The 16,070-nt window shown below is 47.9% G+C and overlaps 1 protein-coding gene across 28 annotated transcripts in view; it reads left to right on the forward strand.

The window, feature by feature from the left end:
• The window catches only part of LOC137768757 (uncharacterized), a 99,534-nt gene that overhangs the window by 17,176 nt on the left and 66,288 nt on the right, over positions 1-16,070 (forward strand). For 23 of the 28 annotated variants that reach the window (XR_011074785.1, XR_011074780.1, XR_011074781.1 and 20 more), the window contains exons 2-3: positions 7,690-7,871; positions 9,969-10,068. The exons of 1 other annotated variant lie outside the window; for it this stretch is intronic. Coding sequence is in view for 5 of the 27 variants with exons in the window: in XM_068550337.1 (XP_068406438.1) it covers positions 7,690-7,871; positions 9,969-10,068 (282 nt within the window). In the remaining 22 variants the exon portion in view is untranslated. Of the gene's footprint in view, positions 1-5,906; positions 6,051-7,689; positions 7,872-9,968; positions 10,119-11,660; positions 12,438-16,070 lie in introns of those variants that run through there. 4 more of the 28 variants (XR_011074800.1, XR_011074798.1, XR_011074797.1 and 1 more) reach the window with 4 other exon arrangements.

Consider the following 16,070-nt stretch of genomic DNA (forward strand, 5'->3'; position numbering starts at 1 on the left):
CTCTCACTATCACGGCCTCTCTTGTTGTGGAGCACAGGCTCCAGACGCGCAGGCTCAGTAGTTGTGGCTCACGGGCCCAGTTGCTCCGCGGCATGTGGGATCTTCCCAGACCAGGGCTCGAACCCGTGTCCCCTGCATTGGCAGGCAGATTTTCAACCACTGCGCCACCAGGGAAGCCCTCTTTGATCCATTTTCAGTTACTTCTTGTATATGGTGTAAAGTAAGGGTCCAACTCCATTCTTTTTCATGTGCCTATCCAGTTTTCCCAGCATTGTCCTTTCCCTACTGGATGGTCTTGGCATCCTTATAGGAAATTATTTGACCATATATGCAAAGGTTTTTTTCTGGGGTCCCTCTTCTAATCCATTGGTCTATACGTCTGTCTTTATTCCAGTACCACACTATTTTGATCACTGTAACTTTGTAATGAGTTTTGAAAGTCAACAAGTGTGAGACCTCCAGTTTTGTTCTTGGTCAAGGTCGCTTTGTCTATCAAAAGACCTGTTTTGAAGAGATAATAATAATAATGACTGTTTATTATTAAAAATCCAGAAAGGGAATGGAGTTCTTAAACATGCAAACTATGTCGCTTGCTTAGGATCAATGAGTATAGATGTCAGAACCATCTTTCAGTTTGAGAGGATCACGTTTTATAAGAATTTGAAGATGTTGTCCCCTCCTTCATAAGTTAGGTCAACTGACTTTAGAATTAGTCCTGCCTTGTCCCCTGTCTTATCCCTACTCTCCTGGCTACTCAGGGTCCTGGCTGAGTTTCTTGTTAGTTGAGCTGCTCTGGATGGAAGTTGTACTATATTCCCAGCCTCAAAATTGGGAGTCCAAGAGCAGCGGGGCAGAGGAGATCAGTAGTAAACAGAAGGAGATTTGTGGAAGCTCCATAGAGGGTTGGGGCAGTTCAAAAAAAATGGAGTTCCCTCTCCAGTTTTCAGTTTAGTGGCAGAGGGTTAAAGCCTGACAGAACAAAAATACCAAATTCCATAGGAAATGCCTCTTTCAGTCCAAGGCACTGTGGCTGGATATGTGGAGTGGAGATGGAAACCTTTTCTCCTTCCTTAAAAAAAATACAATCGAAGAAATATGAGAAAAGACAATACTGTTAGCGCACTGGAAGAGAGTGGTGAGAGGTCCATGGGAGCCTGGAGACCAGTTGTAATGCCAGAGCTGAGGAAACGTGAGCAAAAAGACAAGAACAGCAGTGATGGGAATGAAAGAAACCCAGGTAGTGGTTACAGAGATGCCTCAGGGTCCCAATGCTAACCTTAAGTATTGTCCTAAGGCACCAGCAGGCTTCCTAAGGTAGTCTGAGGCAAACTCAGACAGAGCATTACTCCGCTCCATAACTCTCCCTCCCCCGGAAGCTCTCTCCTTCCCAAGTATTCCCTGTTCATCATCACTGTGGTCTCTCCTTCCAAGATATCCTTGGCTTCTAAATAAACCCTCTCCTCCCCCCACCTCAACCCTTAACAAACCCTAGACACGTGTACACACGCATACACACACACACACACACACACACACACACACACACATATGACTGACTCTCCCTTCTTCCTGCCTTGAGCCTGGTCTCACAAGCACCTGCTCCCCAGGTGTCACCCAGGGGATGCTGAAAGGTTGGCAGTCAATGGCAAACACTTGATTGACAGGTGGCCTCGGGATGCCTTCACTTGGATAAGCCGGAGAGGCATGGGGGACTTTGAATTAGAACAGGGATCTCTGACTCTGCTCAATTTATGTGGCAGCCCGGATGGGAGGGGAGTCTGGGGGAGAATGGATACGTGCACATGTTTGGCTGAGGCACGTTGCTGTGCGCCTGACACTATCACAACATTGTTAATCGGCTGTACCCCAATATAAGATAAAAAGTTAAAAAATAAAGAACAGGGGTCTCTGGTAGAGAAAGAGCTGCCAACAGAGAAGTGAGCAAGATGCTAGAGGTAAAGTAAAATAATAAAACATGTTTAAAAGAACTTAATAATCATGCTTTAAAGAGCAGTCTGTATTTCCCTGCTCTACCTCACACGGGTCCTGTGTACTATGTCGTTCAATTCTGATAACTGCACTGCACGGTAAATGCTACCATCTTCAGTTTGCTGCTGATGAAACTGAAGAGAAGAGAGAGGAGACCCATATGCTCTCTTTTATGGAAACTATGAGGTCGGGTCTGAGCGGCAGAGATCTGGCCTCCTTTGATTAACCTGTTCTCCTTCTGTGGATAGACCCAGCTTTGGGGGAGTTCAGTCTGGGTTTATTAAAGCACAGTCATACCGCACAGGTCTCTGCCACTGCTGAGAGAGGCGACTCCTCTCCCTCCTCTTTCTGAAACCCTTATTGATCACAGAAGGAGTGAGTCCGCAACTACTGAGTAAAATATGCCTGCTTGGTCTACTCAGAGCAGTGTCATTCGTAGCCCACGTACGAATAGGTGTGAGGGGCGTCCCCTGAGGGGTCAGAGACAAGAAGCCTCATCTGGGCTTTTGGCCAAGGTGCCATTTTTGAGGGTTAACTTCTCAGGGCCTCAGTTTACTGCCTGCAGCATGGTGGAGGTGAGGGAAGAATAAGGGAAAAGCAACACCCAGAAGGCATCAGGGGGAAGTCTCCAGGAGTCCCTCACCACCCCCATACAGCCCAGCAGCAACCCTTTCTTTGCTCTCACCCAGGAACCACAGAAGGGGAAGAAGGTAGGGAAGAGGGACACCTCCCTTTCCTCCTGTCCCAGCAACGGGCTGGCATCCTGGTGACCTGGGCTGTATAATTCTCAAGGTCTTCTCCCAACCCTTCCCTCGCCCCCCAGTTCAGGATTTCTTGGGAAGAAAAATACAAGGATAAGAAGAACCGTTCGCCTCCCTTGCAGGGTGTGTATGGATTATAAGATAATTCTTCTCCTTTCCTGTGTTCTGAGTGACCCGACAACATTCCTTCATAGCAACTGCACTTTTATATGGATTAAGAACCAAATGTTGAAAACACAACAGAAAAAGGAATCTTATTGCAGTTTCCAATATCTGACCTGCCAAGAACCAGGAGCTTCAGGGAAGCTAAATCAATTACTTAAGAAGTTTCCATCTTTTCAGCTTTTCTCAAGAAAAGTTGGAGGTAGCCTCCAACCTATCTTTCCAAAAAAAAAAAAAAAAAAAAAAGTGCACACACGGCAGTGAACGGATAACAAAGGCATTTCCACCAATTCCTCATTGGATGGGAGGGCCTGCCTAGAGATTTGCCAAGAACACCGAAGCCAACTCCAGAAAGCTTCCTGGGATTGCAGTTGAAACAGCCCTCTTGATTAGTGAACTTTCCCAGGTTGGTTAAGAAATTTGCACTGTTCCCCTGTCAGCAAACTCAATTTTTTGGAATTCAGCACTTTGAAGCAAAAAAAAAAAAAAAAAAAGAAAAGAAAAGATCTAAGGACATGGACTGTATTGTCTTCTTTCTAGAATCTTATTGAAAATGTGTATTTTGTCATTTTTTTATTAATTTTTATTGGAGTCTAGTTGCTTTACAATGTTGTGTTAGTTTCTACTGTGCAGCAAAGGGAATCTGCTATACGTATACATATATCCCCTCACCTTTGGATTTCCTTCCCATTTAGGTCAGCACCGAGGATTAAGTACAGCCCCCTGTGCTATACAGTCGGTTCTCATTACTTATCTATTTTATGCATAGTGTCAATAGGGTATATATGTCAATCCCAATCTCCCAGTTCATCTCACCACCCCCCTTTCTCCTATTTTGTCATTTTTAAAAAGCTGCGTTCTACCCAATGCAATTCACCTAATGTTTGTCGAATGCCTAAGTGTGTCTGGTTTGTTGAATGCCTGATGTGAAAATTCAGAGATTCAGTGTGAATTCAGGAGCTCACGATGTAGAGGGGAAGGCAGCCTGCAAAGGGAGATCTGTGGAGGTACGGAATGCATGCTTCAAGGAAGGGGGTGTCTCTGTGGGGAAAAATGAGTCTGCTTCAGGGAGTCAGGACAGACTGGAGAAGAAGGATGAAGATGAATGCCCTTGGCTGGCAAGGGGAAGAAGTCATTCCCAAGCGAAGGGGCTTCCTTTGTGCGTCCAATTTTACATACTTTATCTCTGTTCATCCACACACAACAGGTGGGTTTCAGGTCTTACAGAATTAGTCTTTCCATGTTATGAGTGAGGAAACCGAGGCAACGAGAGACAGTTACGTGTCCAGGGTTACAAAACCGTAAACCACGGTTTGCACAGGTGTCTAAGTCACAGTCTGGGAGTTAGCTCTAGATGGAGGCCAACAGGCTTTGGTCAGAGGTGAAGGGAATGAATTCTGCTCTGAATACGTCAAGCTCGAGGTACACGTGGGAATAGATTAGCTAGAAATAAGGACCTGGGATTGGAAGAGAGTTGGGGGCGAGATGCGGGAGCATGGGCAGGTTGGTGACAGCTGGGGTATGTGTGAGAGTGAGTGAGATTGTCCCGGGCAGGCATGTGGTGAGAAAAGCAGCTGTAGATAGAACCCCAGGGCAACAGGAAGAGCCCGAAGACGGACAGAGAAAATGGGGGAGCGGCTGAAGCAGTAAAAAGAGAGGCAAAGCCATGGAAACCAAGACAGAGGAGAGTCTTCGGGAATGAACAGGGCCAGCAAATGCCATAAATGCTGCCAAGAGCTTACACGGGATGACAGCAGCCATTCGATTTGGCACTTGGAAGGTTATCGGGGACTTTAGTGGCAGGACTTTCAGTAGAGTACCGAGGGAAGAAGACAGGTGAGGACCTGGCAAGGAGGAAAGTGGGACAAGAAAGCAAAACTGGTTCTGCGCCATTTGTGGGTCTCTTTCAAGGTGGAGGAATTTTAAGAAAGTTGGCGTGCAGAAGGCAGGCTGTCAGTGAAGAAGAAGGGGTTCTGGGATAAAGTAGAGGCCGAAGGTTTGAGAAGGAACAGAACCCCAAAGGGAATGGTGTAGAAGTCAGCCTTGGAGAGATAAGAGGTGATGCAGGCAAGTGTGAAAGGCACTCAGGGAACAGCCCTGCCTGCTGCGAAGCTGGTGGCGGGAGCCTATGATGAGAAGGAGGAATCTTTACCTTTGTGTGGGTGTGTGTGTGTGTGTGTGGCAGCGCCGCGCGGCACGTGGGATCTCAGTTCCCCGACCAGGGATCGAACCCGCACTGCCTGCAGTGGCAGGGCGGAGTCTTACCCACTGGACTCCCAGGGAAGTCCCAGAGAAGGAAGAGTCTTATAGGGCCAGCGAGGCATGGAGCTCCTGAGGAAGATGGGACTTACAGGAATGAAGAAGTGCAGAGGGAGGCTGTCAGAGGCAGGTGTGATCGAGAAAGAACAACATCTGGTGTCCTGATAGCCATGGGGGAGACAGCGAAATGCCAGCAGAGACAGAGAAGTGAGTTTCCGTGCCAATCAATACGGGATGCTCCCGCCGGAAACACCAAGTAACTAAGCACACTTTACGTTATACCCAATATCCTCCATGGATGAAGACAGGAATGTGCACGCTAAGAAAAACAATTTAAGTAGATAACTTTTTCAGACACATTCTATGTGCCCAGTACTATGTTAATAGCTTTTTAAAATTTCCCAGTATGAATTGTTGTGGATGTTACCTCCAGTTTACAAATAAGGGACCTGAGGGTTTGTTAAGAAACTTGCCTCAGATCATCAAACTGGTTTGTCAGAACCAGATTTAGAACCCAGGTCTGTCTGTCTGATAACAGCACGCTCTTAAATATTACTTTTTTCCTGACGTAGAGAAATTGCTCACATACATTGTCACAAAAGGTTCGATATTTACAAAAACTTTCTAGAAAGGGGCTTTAATGTGATTACCCTCCTGGTGAGGTGGACATGAGCTGTTCATCCATCCCTTGTTTGCCCCCGCACTCATTCATTCATTCATTCATTCATTCCACAGACATGTATTTCTTTGAGCATCTATAATGAGCCTGGCATCAGGCAAGTCAGCAAAGATCCCCGTGTGAAGGAGACCTGATTCCTCCCTGGATGAGCTTTCAGCCTCAGAGCAAACATGTACCACAAAGATGTCCACTTCTCTATGGTAGGTGGCATGCGGGAAGACGGTGTGGGCACCCAGGGGCACCGAGGGCAAAAGGTTGCCCTTCCTGAAGGTCAGAAAAGATTCAAAGATGAAGTGGCCGGATCTGAGTGTCAGTGGTGAGTCGGTGTTGCGTGGACTCCCCTTGGGGCTGGGACCGGGAGCAGGGCAGGCAGGGGCGGTCCTGTGAGGGGAGGCTCAGGGCCAGGAACAGTGTAGCATGTGGAGCCACAAAAAGCCCAAGTGGCTAGAGTGAGTTCTCAAGCATCAAAAAGCTGCCCTCTTCCTGATTTTTTGATATACCAGCATGCACCTGCATAATTATCTGAGGGATATATTTATCTATGCCAACTCTAAAAATAATCTAGCTTCAAATTTTAAAAATCCACAAAATTGCTGTTTTAATCAGTGGTTATTTATTCCTTTGTAAGATGTTAAAATAAAAAAATATCCATTGGTATATCTTACAAATCACCTGTCGCGTGCATAATAAAGTGTGAACCCCCTTTGAGAGCATAGAGATGAGAGTCCAGATTGGGGGGGTCTTCAACTTTCGGGGCTCACACAGCACTTGGAGAGTATAATGGAAACGATGGAGCCTCTCTATGTAACCCTGTGGGTACTAGCACACACCCTCACGTGTGGTATTTTGCATGTTATTTAGGAAAGTAGCGGGGGACTTCCCTGGAGATCCAGTGGTTAAGACTTTGCCTTCCAATCAATGCAGGGGGTGCGAGTTCGATCCCTGGTCGGGGAGCTAAGATCCCGCATGACTTGCGGTCAAAAAACCAAAACATAAAACAGAAGCAATATTGCAAGAAATGCAATAAAGACTTTAAAAATTGTCCACACACACAAAAAAAATCTTAAAGAAAAAAAAGAAGAAGGGAGGGGGTCAGTGGTTCCTGGATGAGAGGTCGGGGTACCCTGCTGTAGGAGTAGGCAGGATGCAATATGAATGGTCGTGTTAAAGCCTGAAAGAGCAAAGCTGAACCCACCTGCTCTTCCTCTTATTTGGATGCCAGGAGGCCACCTGGTTGCACTCAATAGCCAGAGGTATCATTTCAGAAACTTTGTCGTCTCAGCAACAGGAAAACGGCAGCCTTAAGAGGTCCAGGCAAAACTGCTGTATAGTGCAGGGTTCCCAGCTCGGTGCTCTGTGGTGACTTAGATGGATGGGATGGGGGAGGGAGGGAGGGGAGATACGTATACATACAGCTGATTCACTTCGTTGTACAGCAGAAACTAACACAACATTGTAAAGCAACTATACCCCAATTTAAAAAAAAAAAAATGCAAAATCAGCCTCGGCCTGTGTAGATGGGGACTTCAGCCCTCTACTGGCTGAAGGGAAAGACTGAGTTAGCCCAGCAGGCAGCTCGTGGCAAAAAAAAAAAAAAAAAAGCAAGCCACGGAGGTGCAGAAGCAGGGCCACTGCCCCCAGGCACGAACAAGGAGGTGGGGGCTTGGCAAGCCGAGCTGAGAGGGTGGGAGAGGGAAACCGCCGCCACCAACCAGGAGCAGAGCCACGCTATTCAGTCTCTTAGCTCCGTGGCTGTGGCCGGGGCCCCGTTAAGTGACGCCCCCCAGCATCCACAGAGAGAGGGCCAGACAACAAGTAACGCTTGTCTTCCGCTGGCAGAACAAGTCCACTAGCCGGCCACTCTGCCTCCCCCAAAAGGCCAGAAGAAGGGCAGACGGAAGGAAGAGGGAAGAAAGAAAAGCAGCGAAGAAGGATCGATGGACACGCGGAAGAATGTCTGCTGCTTCAAATGTGGCACCGTTTAAGCTCCCAACGCGGGAGCCAAGAGCTCCCGTTAAATGGTGAGTCAACAAAAAGGTCAGCTCGTCCAGGGACCCAATTACCCTCCGCTTGGTGCCCAGGAAGGCCCAATTAATCCTCATTAGCTTGGCTTCGGTGGGGCTCTGAGCGCTCTGGCCCCTCCAGCTCCAGCCCGGGTTGTGGTCCTGGGTCCAAGCACCCCACTGTGAACCTTGTTTTCTCAAAGCTCACACTCGGCTTAAAACTCTTGCTGGTTTGACCCAAGAAAAAAGAGCCTGTGGCCTAGAGGTAATGAACTGTTCTCTCTAAGTCTGTCTCATCTTTCTCTAAAATAAGAATTGTTGACTGCACAAATATGACACGAATCAAGACACGCCACACCCCCCTCTCCCTTGCATACACTTACACACTCAGTCTCCTGAATGCACATGATTTGATTCTGAGTGAGAAGCTGGACCCTGTCAATATAGCCTAATTTAAATGCTTTAAGCAAAATGAAGAGTATCATTAAATTGCTTCTGCCTCTTGTGTTCTATTGGTTTAACACCTATGATAATAAGTTTGCAGCCCTTAAGCTAAGCAGACAATTCGGTACTAACATCCTGCCCCTGGAAGGTACAAGGACAGGATTGACAGGTCCAAACCTCTGCGGGGATGGACACTTTGTCTTCTGACAATTTCATCCTTTCATTTTAGTATTATCATTCCCCCTCCCTCCTGCCAATTTTCTTTTCCCACATTCCTTATCCGCAACCCCCAGTCGTGCCCCCGCCCTGGCTCGATTTCAGTTTCCTGTTCCTCAAACCTTGCTCTCGGGTGGGGACCAGCTCATTCACACAGAGCCACCTCAGGCCCATCATGGGTCAGAGTTCCCTAAAGTCTGATCCAGGGACCACCTGCAGCTGAAACACGTGGTGCGTGTCAACAGTTTAAATCCTGGGCTCCACTCACTGAATCACAATTTCCAGGAGTGGGAAATCGAAATAAGCATTTTAATTGTTTCCCAGGTTATTCCTCTGCATACACACACACACACACACACACACACACACACACACACACACACACACACATACACATGAAAAAACCGCTAAGATACAGCATTTGGCCTCCCAGGGCTATACGAGAAGTTTGTAAATCATACAGACTTGGCAATTCCAGGACAAGGAATGCACTAAGAGTTGGTCTCAGCTGGGAGATGTACGCACATGTGTGGATAATAGAGTTCCTGCTGTGTATGTGAGCTTCTCACGTCCAGTTCTCCACAAAAGGCCAACTGGAGAAGTTCAAGTGGCCATACCTCATTGCCCAAAGGCCAAAAGAGGGAGCTAGTATGGTAAGAGTGAAAGGGGGAAGGAATGCTGGCAAAGGGAGATGCGATAGGAAGGATGAGGGGGAAAAGGTCTGTACTTGTTGATCTGATTTCCTGCAACTTCTGAACATGTATTGGTAGGATGTCCCCACCGTGGTGGGATTAAATGGGCCTTGAGTATTGAATGACTAGACGTTGGGGCCCTGCTCATTTCCTTTGCCCCATGTACATTAGGCCACACAAAATAGGAGCTCAAATCTGGGACTTCCTCCCCTCCCCCATTCAAATGCACTCACTTCAGGAGCCTGGAGATGAAGCCCTGGGTCATTTAGAAATTGGGTTCTTCATGGAACACAAATCAGTCTGCTGTGGCTTAACCAGTTTCTTTTTTAATTTTTATTTATTTATTTATATTTTTATTTTTGGCTGTGTTGGGTCTTCATTTCTGTGCGAGGGCTTTCTCCAGTTGCGGAGAGCGGGGGCCACTCTTCATCGCGGTGCGCGGGCCTCTCACCGTCGCAGCCTCTCTTGTTGCGGAGCACAGGCTCCAGACGCGCAGGCTCAGTAATTGTGGCTCACGGGCCTAGTTGCTCCGTGGCATGTGGGATCTTCCCAGACCAGGGCTCGAACCCGTGTCCCCTGCATTGGCAGGCGGATTCTCAACCACTGCGCCACCAGGGAAGCCCTTAACCAGTTTCTTTTCCTTATTCGATGATACAGCTGCAGGTGGGAGCTGCCACATTTTTAAACTCCAAGGCTCCTTCTGTCTTTCTGACCTGCCTTCCTTGGAATGCAGCCTCATTCTCACCTTCCCTCTGTATTCCAGGCCCAAAGAGGAAAAGGGAAAGCACAAGGAGGAAAGGTGCCACTTCTATCAGGAAAACCCAACTTCCCCTGAATCCCCAGAAATCTTCTGCTTCTCACTGGTGAGAACTGCCTGCGATAGCCACCTCAGCTGCAAGGGAATGTGATGAAGGTAGCTCTTATTTTAAAAATCTGGAACATTGTCTCCTTGAATAACATTGGGATGCTTTAGTAAGGAAGAAAAGACACCTGGGTACGGAGGAGGTAAGGAGTGTGTGCCCCACGCCTAGAGACACAGCTTATCTGGGGAAGATGACTCTTCTCTGATGTGTATTTGCTTGTCCTCACAGCTGTGACCTGAATAGCAGGAATACTAAGCTCCTTCCCTCTTGACATAATCCCCCAGCTTTTAACATGTGCCTCAAGCTTCTTGAGCCTAATTTTAGGTTCATTCAAGTTGTTCTTTGGTTGAGACCCTACTTGGTGTCAGGCTTAAGGCCTCACCCGGTGGGCACGATGGGGTGAAGCTGTCTTCTGCTGTCATGCAGCTTGCATCGCAGCAGAGGGAGGGAGACACAGGACAGGTGGGTACAACACAGAGAGAGCAGAGCCATGACAAGGGAAGTAAATGATGCAGTGGGGACACACAATATGGCGGGACATTCAACCCATGGGGGGTTAGGGAGCTGCTCAGAGGGTAGTAAAGAGGGTAATGGAGATGAGAGGGTGGATTTTTCTAGGCAGAATGGCCAGCATCTTCTAAAGGACGTAGGGGACGAATATTGGTCTTCTGGAAACTTTTGAAGTTCAGAATGTCTGAAATATAGCCTGCAATGCAAGGGCAGGCAGTCAGGCGAGAGGTAGGCAAGGGTTAGATCATGGTGACCTTGTTGGGGCAGCATGCGGATCCGATAAAGGGCTTGAAGCAGAAGTCACAGATGGTCACAGAAGGTCACACTGCAATCTCTCTCAATTCTGGTAGCCTGTCTGGGAAGGACTGTTTTCACTGCCTTTAATCAGTCAGTTCAAATAACTCCATTCTAAATGGTTTCCATCTTATTTGGTGAAATAACTGGGTGGAGAACAGATGATTTTATTTTTCAGTCTTTTATGGTAGGTACCGTGTAGACTCAGCTTCTAAAATTTATGAATCAGAGAGACCAGATCACACTGCTAGTGTGCTCTCTGGCCTGTGACATCTAAAGCCACGTCACTGAGCCATCGAGACTTAGCATAAACTGTTGGCCTAGGACCTACTGTCGTGTTAAGAATCCTCCCCTGCAAGCCAGCACTACAGCACTCCCGACTACCTCCTTCCCTTCCCCTCACCAGCCCCTCCCACAACTCGGTAGGCAACTAGCTACTTCCAGCCAATGAAGACTCACCTTGGAATTAACCCAGTTTCTCTTCTGATCATAAGTGCAGAGCCCAAACAGAAATGTCAGCATACGTTCAGAAATTCTTCTATGTGATGGACCTAGGATGGAAATCGGGGTGGTATTGAAAATCCTTAGATACTGAATGAAGATACAAACAGAACAGCATCTGGAAACCTACTTTTCTGAATTTCTCAGCAGGGAAAAAAATGAAGGGAGAGATGGGAGGAGGGAGTAAAGCGTGCCAGGAAATAAAGGAGGTATTTATTGGCTGCTTCGTCCTTTGTAACCATCACCTTCACACACACACCCCAGCCTTTATGTTTGCACTCGTCCAGCAGATGAGCGATCCGGAGTTCAGAGAGGTTAAATGAAATCCTAAAGGATGAAGGCCCACGTCGCCCACATCATCCGCCCCCTCAAATGAGAAAGGCTTTAAAATGAAAACCCAATTTGTGTACTCTCTAAGAAAATCAAGTAGGAGCAGAAGACCTCAAATCAATCTGAAGATCCTAATAATGAAAAAACAGTCTTCACAAAACTTATGTTCACACAAAAGCCTGCGCATGAGTGTCTATAGCAGCTTTATTCATAATTGCCAAAAATTGGTAGCGACCGAGATATCCTTTAATAGGTGGATGGCTCAACTGTGGTCCAGCCATGCAGTGGAGCGTTATTCAGCAATAAAAGGAAATGAGTCATCAAGTCATGCAAAGACATGGAAGAACCTTAAATGCATATTACTAAGTGAAAGAAGCCAGTGCAAAAAGGGTACAATCTATATGAGTAACAATATGACATTCTGCAAAAGGCAAAACTATAGAGACAGGAAAAAGATCAGTGGCTGTTAGGAGTTGGGGGGAGGGATGAATAGGTGGAACACGGGGGATTTTTAGGGCAGTGAAACCATTCTGTACGATACTGTGATGATGGATACGTGACAGCAGACATTTGTCAAGACCCAAAGAATGCCCAACACGAGAGTGAACCCTAATGTCATCTTTGGACAGTTGGTTCGTCAGTTATCATAAATGTCCCACATGTCAATAACAGGAGAAACTGGGATGGGGGAGAGAGTACATAGGAAGTCTGTGTACTTTCGGTGCAATTTTTCTGAAAACCTAAAACTTCTCTGAAAAATAAAGTCTATTCAAAAAAAGTCTCTGGTATGAGCTTTTCCTGGAAGGAAGACACAGGAGCTTCAGATGCTCGTGGTGGACCTGGCAGAGGCAGGGGCTTCACAAGCTAAGGGACAGTTTCATGGACGTCCATTCACTCAGTCGCAGCCTAACACTGCTTACTCAAGAGGGTCGATAAGTCCCCTGCAGAATCTGGAGGTAAGCTCTCCCCTCTGACTTGGGGGTGTTCTAACCTGTGACTAGGAATTTTCAAGGAGACATGACCCCGTTGTCTGTGCAAACAAACAGCACTGTCCTCGTAAGTGTCACATTTTGAGTGAGGTGACTCATGCTCACGTCAGAGTCTCCAGATGACCGGGTTTTCAGGTCACCACACGGCATGGAGGCTGGCTGGCTGGCTGGCTGAGGAGTCTTCATGGGGGCTCCCACACCTCTGGGGACCCCAGGGGAGGAGGGCAAGAGGAAAGGCTGGCAGAAACGGGCTGCAAACAATCAGAAAAGCTAACCCTTTGATCCACTGTCTGAGAGACATGCGGAAAATGTGACTGTGGTGCTGCTGTGTCCTCCGAGCATAGCTCTTCCCTGGGGACACGCTAAGAAGAGTACAGGCTGCCACTGCTGAGGACTGAACAGTCAGCACTTCAGTAAGCCCACAGGGAGGCACGAGTGACACCCCGATGTTAGAGGTGAGGAGACCTGGGCTTACAGGAGCTGAAGGGACAGGCCTAAAGAATCCACCTGGGCTCTCAGAGGTGGAGGGGCAGGTCTAAGACACCCACCTGGGCTCACAGAGGTGAAGGGACAGGCCTAAGGCACCCACCTGGGCTCACAGAGCTGAAGGGGCAGGTCTAAAGCACCCACCTGGGCTCACAGAGCTGAAGGGACAGGCCTAAAGAATCCACCTGGGCTCTCAGAGGTGGAGGGGCAGGTCTAAGACACCCACCTGGGCTCACAGAGGTGAAGGGACAGGCCTAAAGCATCCACCTGGGCTCACAGAGCTGAAGGGACAGGCCTAAAGCATCCACCTGGGCTCACAGAGGTGAAGGGGCAGGTCTAAGTCACCCACCTGGGCTCTCAGAGGTGAAGGGACAGGCCTAAGGCACCCACCTGGGCTCACAGAGGTGAAGGGGCAGGTCTAAGTCACCCAGCCAGAGCACACTGTGGGTGCCTGTCTCCAGAGCTGGAGAGCTGAGTGGATTAGACATATTGATTTCCGCATTAGTAACCCAGGATGGCCTGTGATGAGTTTAGTCCTCTCGGGGGATTATTTAGTTAGTGTTCAACAGAAACAGGAAATCCTAATGCTTTTCTTTTTTTGAGGCCTTTCTTAGACCTCCTCTGCTTCCTTTGTTCCAGGCTAGTTTTCCCCACATATCTAGGCTCTCAGCCTCAGAAGAACGAAAGCTTATCTCCTTTCTCTTGGCTTCTAGGTCTACTGCTGTAACATAGGTACCCTCCACACTGAATTTAGGGGCAGGAGAAAGGGTCCAGACATGCGAGGCCCCTGCCTGACTGCCCGGCAGCCTGTGCCCTAAGCATCCACCAAAGGCTTCCCGAGTGCCGGATTCAGAGCTAAGCTTTTTTTTTTTTTTTTTAAGTATTTTGTCTTATTTATTTATTTTTGGCTGTGTTGGGTCTTCGTTTCTGTGCGAGGGCTTTTCTCTAGTTGTGGCAAGCGAGGGCCACTCCTCATCGCGGTGCACGGGCCTCTCACTATCGCGGACTCTCTTGTTGCGGAGCACAGGCTCCAGATGCGCAGGCTCAGTAATTGTGGCTCACGGGCCCAGTTGCTCCGCGGCACGTGGGATCTTCCCAGACCAAGGCTCGAACCCGTGTCCCCTGCATTGGCAGGCAGATTCTCAACCACTGCGCCACCAGGGAAGCCCAGAGCTAAGCATTTTTCATGCAGCATCTCATCTCATCCCTGAAACCTTATGATGAAGATCCCAATATCACCCCCGTTTCCACAGATGTGGAAAGCGAGACTTGGAGAGGTGAACTGCCTTGCAAAGCGGCAGAAGGCGTGGCAGCACTGAGGTGACAACTACGGTGCTCCAGACTCTTTTTTTCTTCAATCTGCCTTTTTTTAGACTTTTTATTTTCTATTGGAGTATAGTTGATTCACAGTGTCATGTTAGTTTCAGGTGTACAGCAACGTGATTCAGTGATACATACACATGTTCCAGATGCTTGAGTCCCACATGTGATAATGTGTATCTACTCAGCGTAAGCAGACCAAGGAGGAATGTCAGTCTTTCATATCGCAGACTCTCTGTGGTCTTTAGATGACATTTAAAAAAATCAAATATGTCCCTGTTATGTCTATTTTCTTCTAATGTTTTCCCAGTGGGAGTTCGAGACGTCTCCACGGGAGACAACTGCGTTATATTCCCCAGGAGCCCCGCGGCATGTCAAGAGTGACGTTACCATTGCCCTGAATACCCCTGATTCCCTCATAACCACAGAGCACAGTGTGTGCAAAATGCACAGACAAACTTCCTGTATATTTGTCCCCTCCATTCCAGGCATGCTTCTTATACCACAGAATGTTATATATACCCAGGAATTAATGAGTCTGCAAAGGGGAACTCCCCCTCCCCCCAGTATAATGCAAGCTTCAAACCTAGGCCAGCCACAAGGCAGGATTAGCATTTTTCTGCTCACGAACACGACGGAGCCACCAAGACCAGGAGCACCAAAGCCCTGGGCCCATCCTCAGCCCTGCCGCGGGAGAGGTCTTCCTTCTAGAACTGGTCGCTCCACTCATGGCACCCAGAGCCATCCTTTCCTCCTTTCCCTGGGATTCTTGCCTTAAAATTCCCCGAGAAGTCTATGGAAGGCGATGGCAAAGGATGAAGCCTGGAGATTTTTAGAGGACCAGCCCTTTAAGGCCCTAGGTGGAAGGCCTGAACTTCTTTTTCCAGAATTGCTTCAGCTTCCAAAAGTGAACTTCTGCTGGGTTCTAGAAATAATATTGACCTTTTAAAAAAAAAACACTTTTCAAGTATAAAACCTAAGAATCAGATACTCAGTATCTACGAAAGCCAGCATTAGGAAGGTGCCTTTGACATGGATACGGACTGTACCAGACTTTCCGCCTAGGTGTGTGTGTTAATGCTGTGTAAATACAATCAGATCGTGTTTACCTAAATACTCCCCAAATAATCACTTCTGAAATACCATAACTTTATTTCTTCTTCGACTTTTACTTCAAGTCCTTGTCGTGAGTTTCACTGAAGATAGACAGAATTAGCACGTCAAAATCAAATTGAATGCGGCCTTTTGCCCCAGACACCAAGGTTTCCCAGAGCTCCATGGCTGAAGGGCAGCTTTTCTCCGAACCCTCTTTAGTGCTGCAGAGATGGATCTGAAAGATCAAAGCTGTAAAATAGAGGCAGCCAGTGCAGAGACCTGCAGAGACCTGGCAAGTAACGTAAACGGGAGATGCCATGTGAGTGTCAGGAGCGGTGGTGACCAGGAGAGGAACTCAGGCCTTTAGACACAGGCCGTCACCACTCTGTTGGTGCCACGAGCTGGATCGTCTACGTGATAATGAAGGGCCCGGTGCAAAATGAAAATGCAGGGGCCTTTGTTAAGACAGCAACAGCG

This window comes from Eschrichtius robustus, chromosome 8 (genome assembly GCF_028021215.1).
Source record: "Eschrichtius robustus isolate mEscRob2 chromosome 8, mEscRob2.pri, whole genome shotgun sequence".
In the NCBI taxonomy this organism is placed as follows: domain Eukaryota; kingdom Metazoa; phylum Chordata; class Mammalia; order Artiodactyla; family Eschrichtiidae; genus Eschrichtius; species Eschrichtius robustus.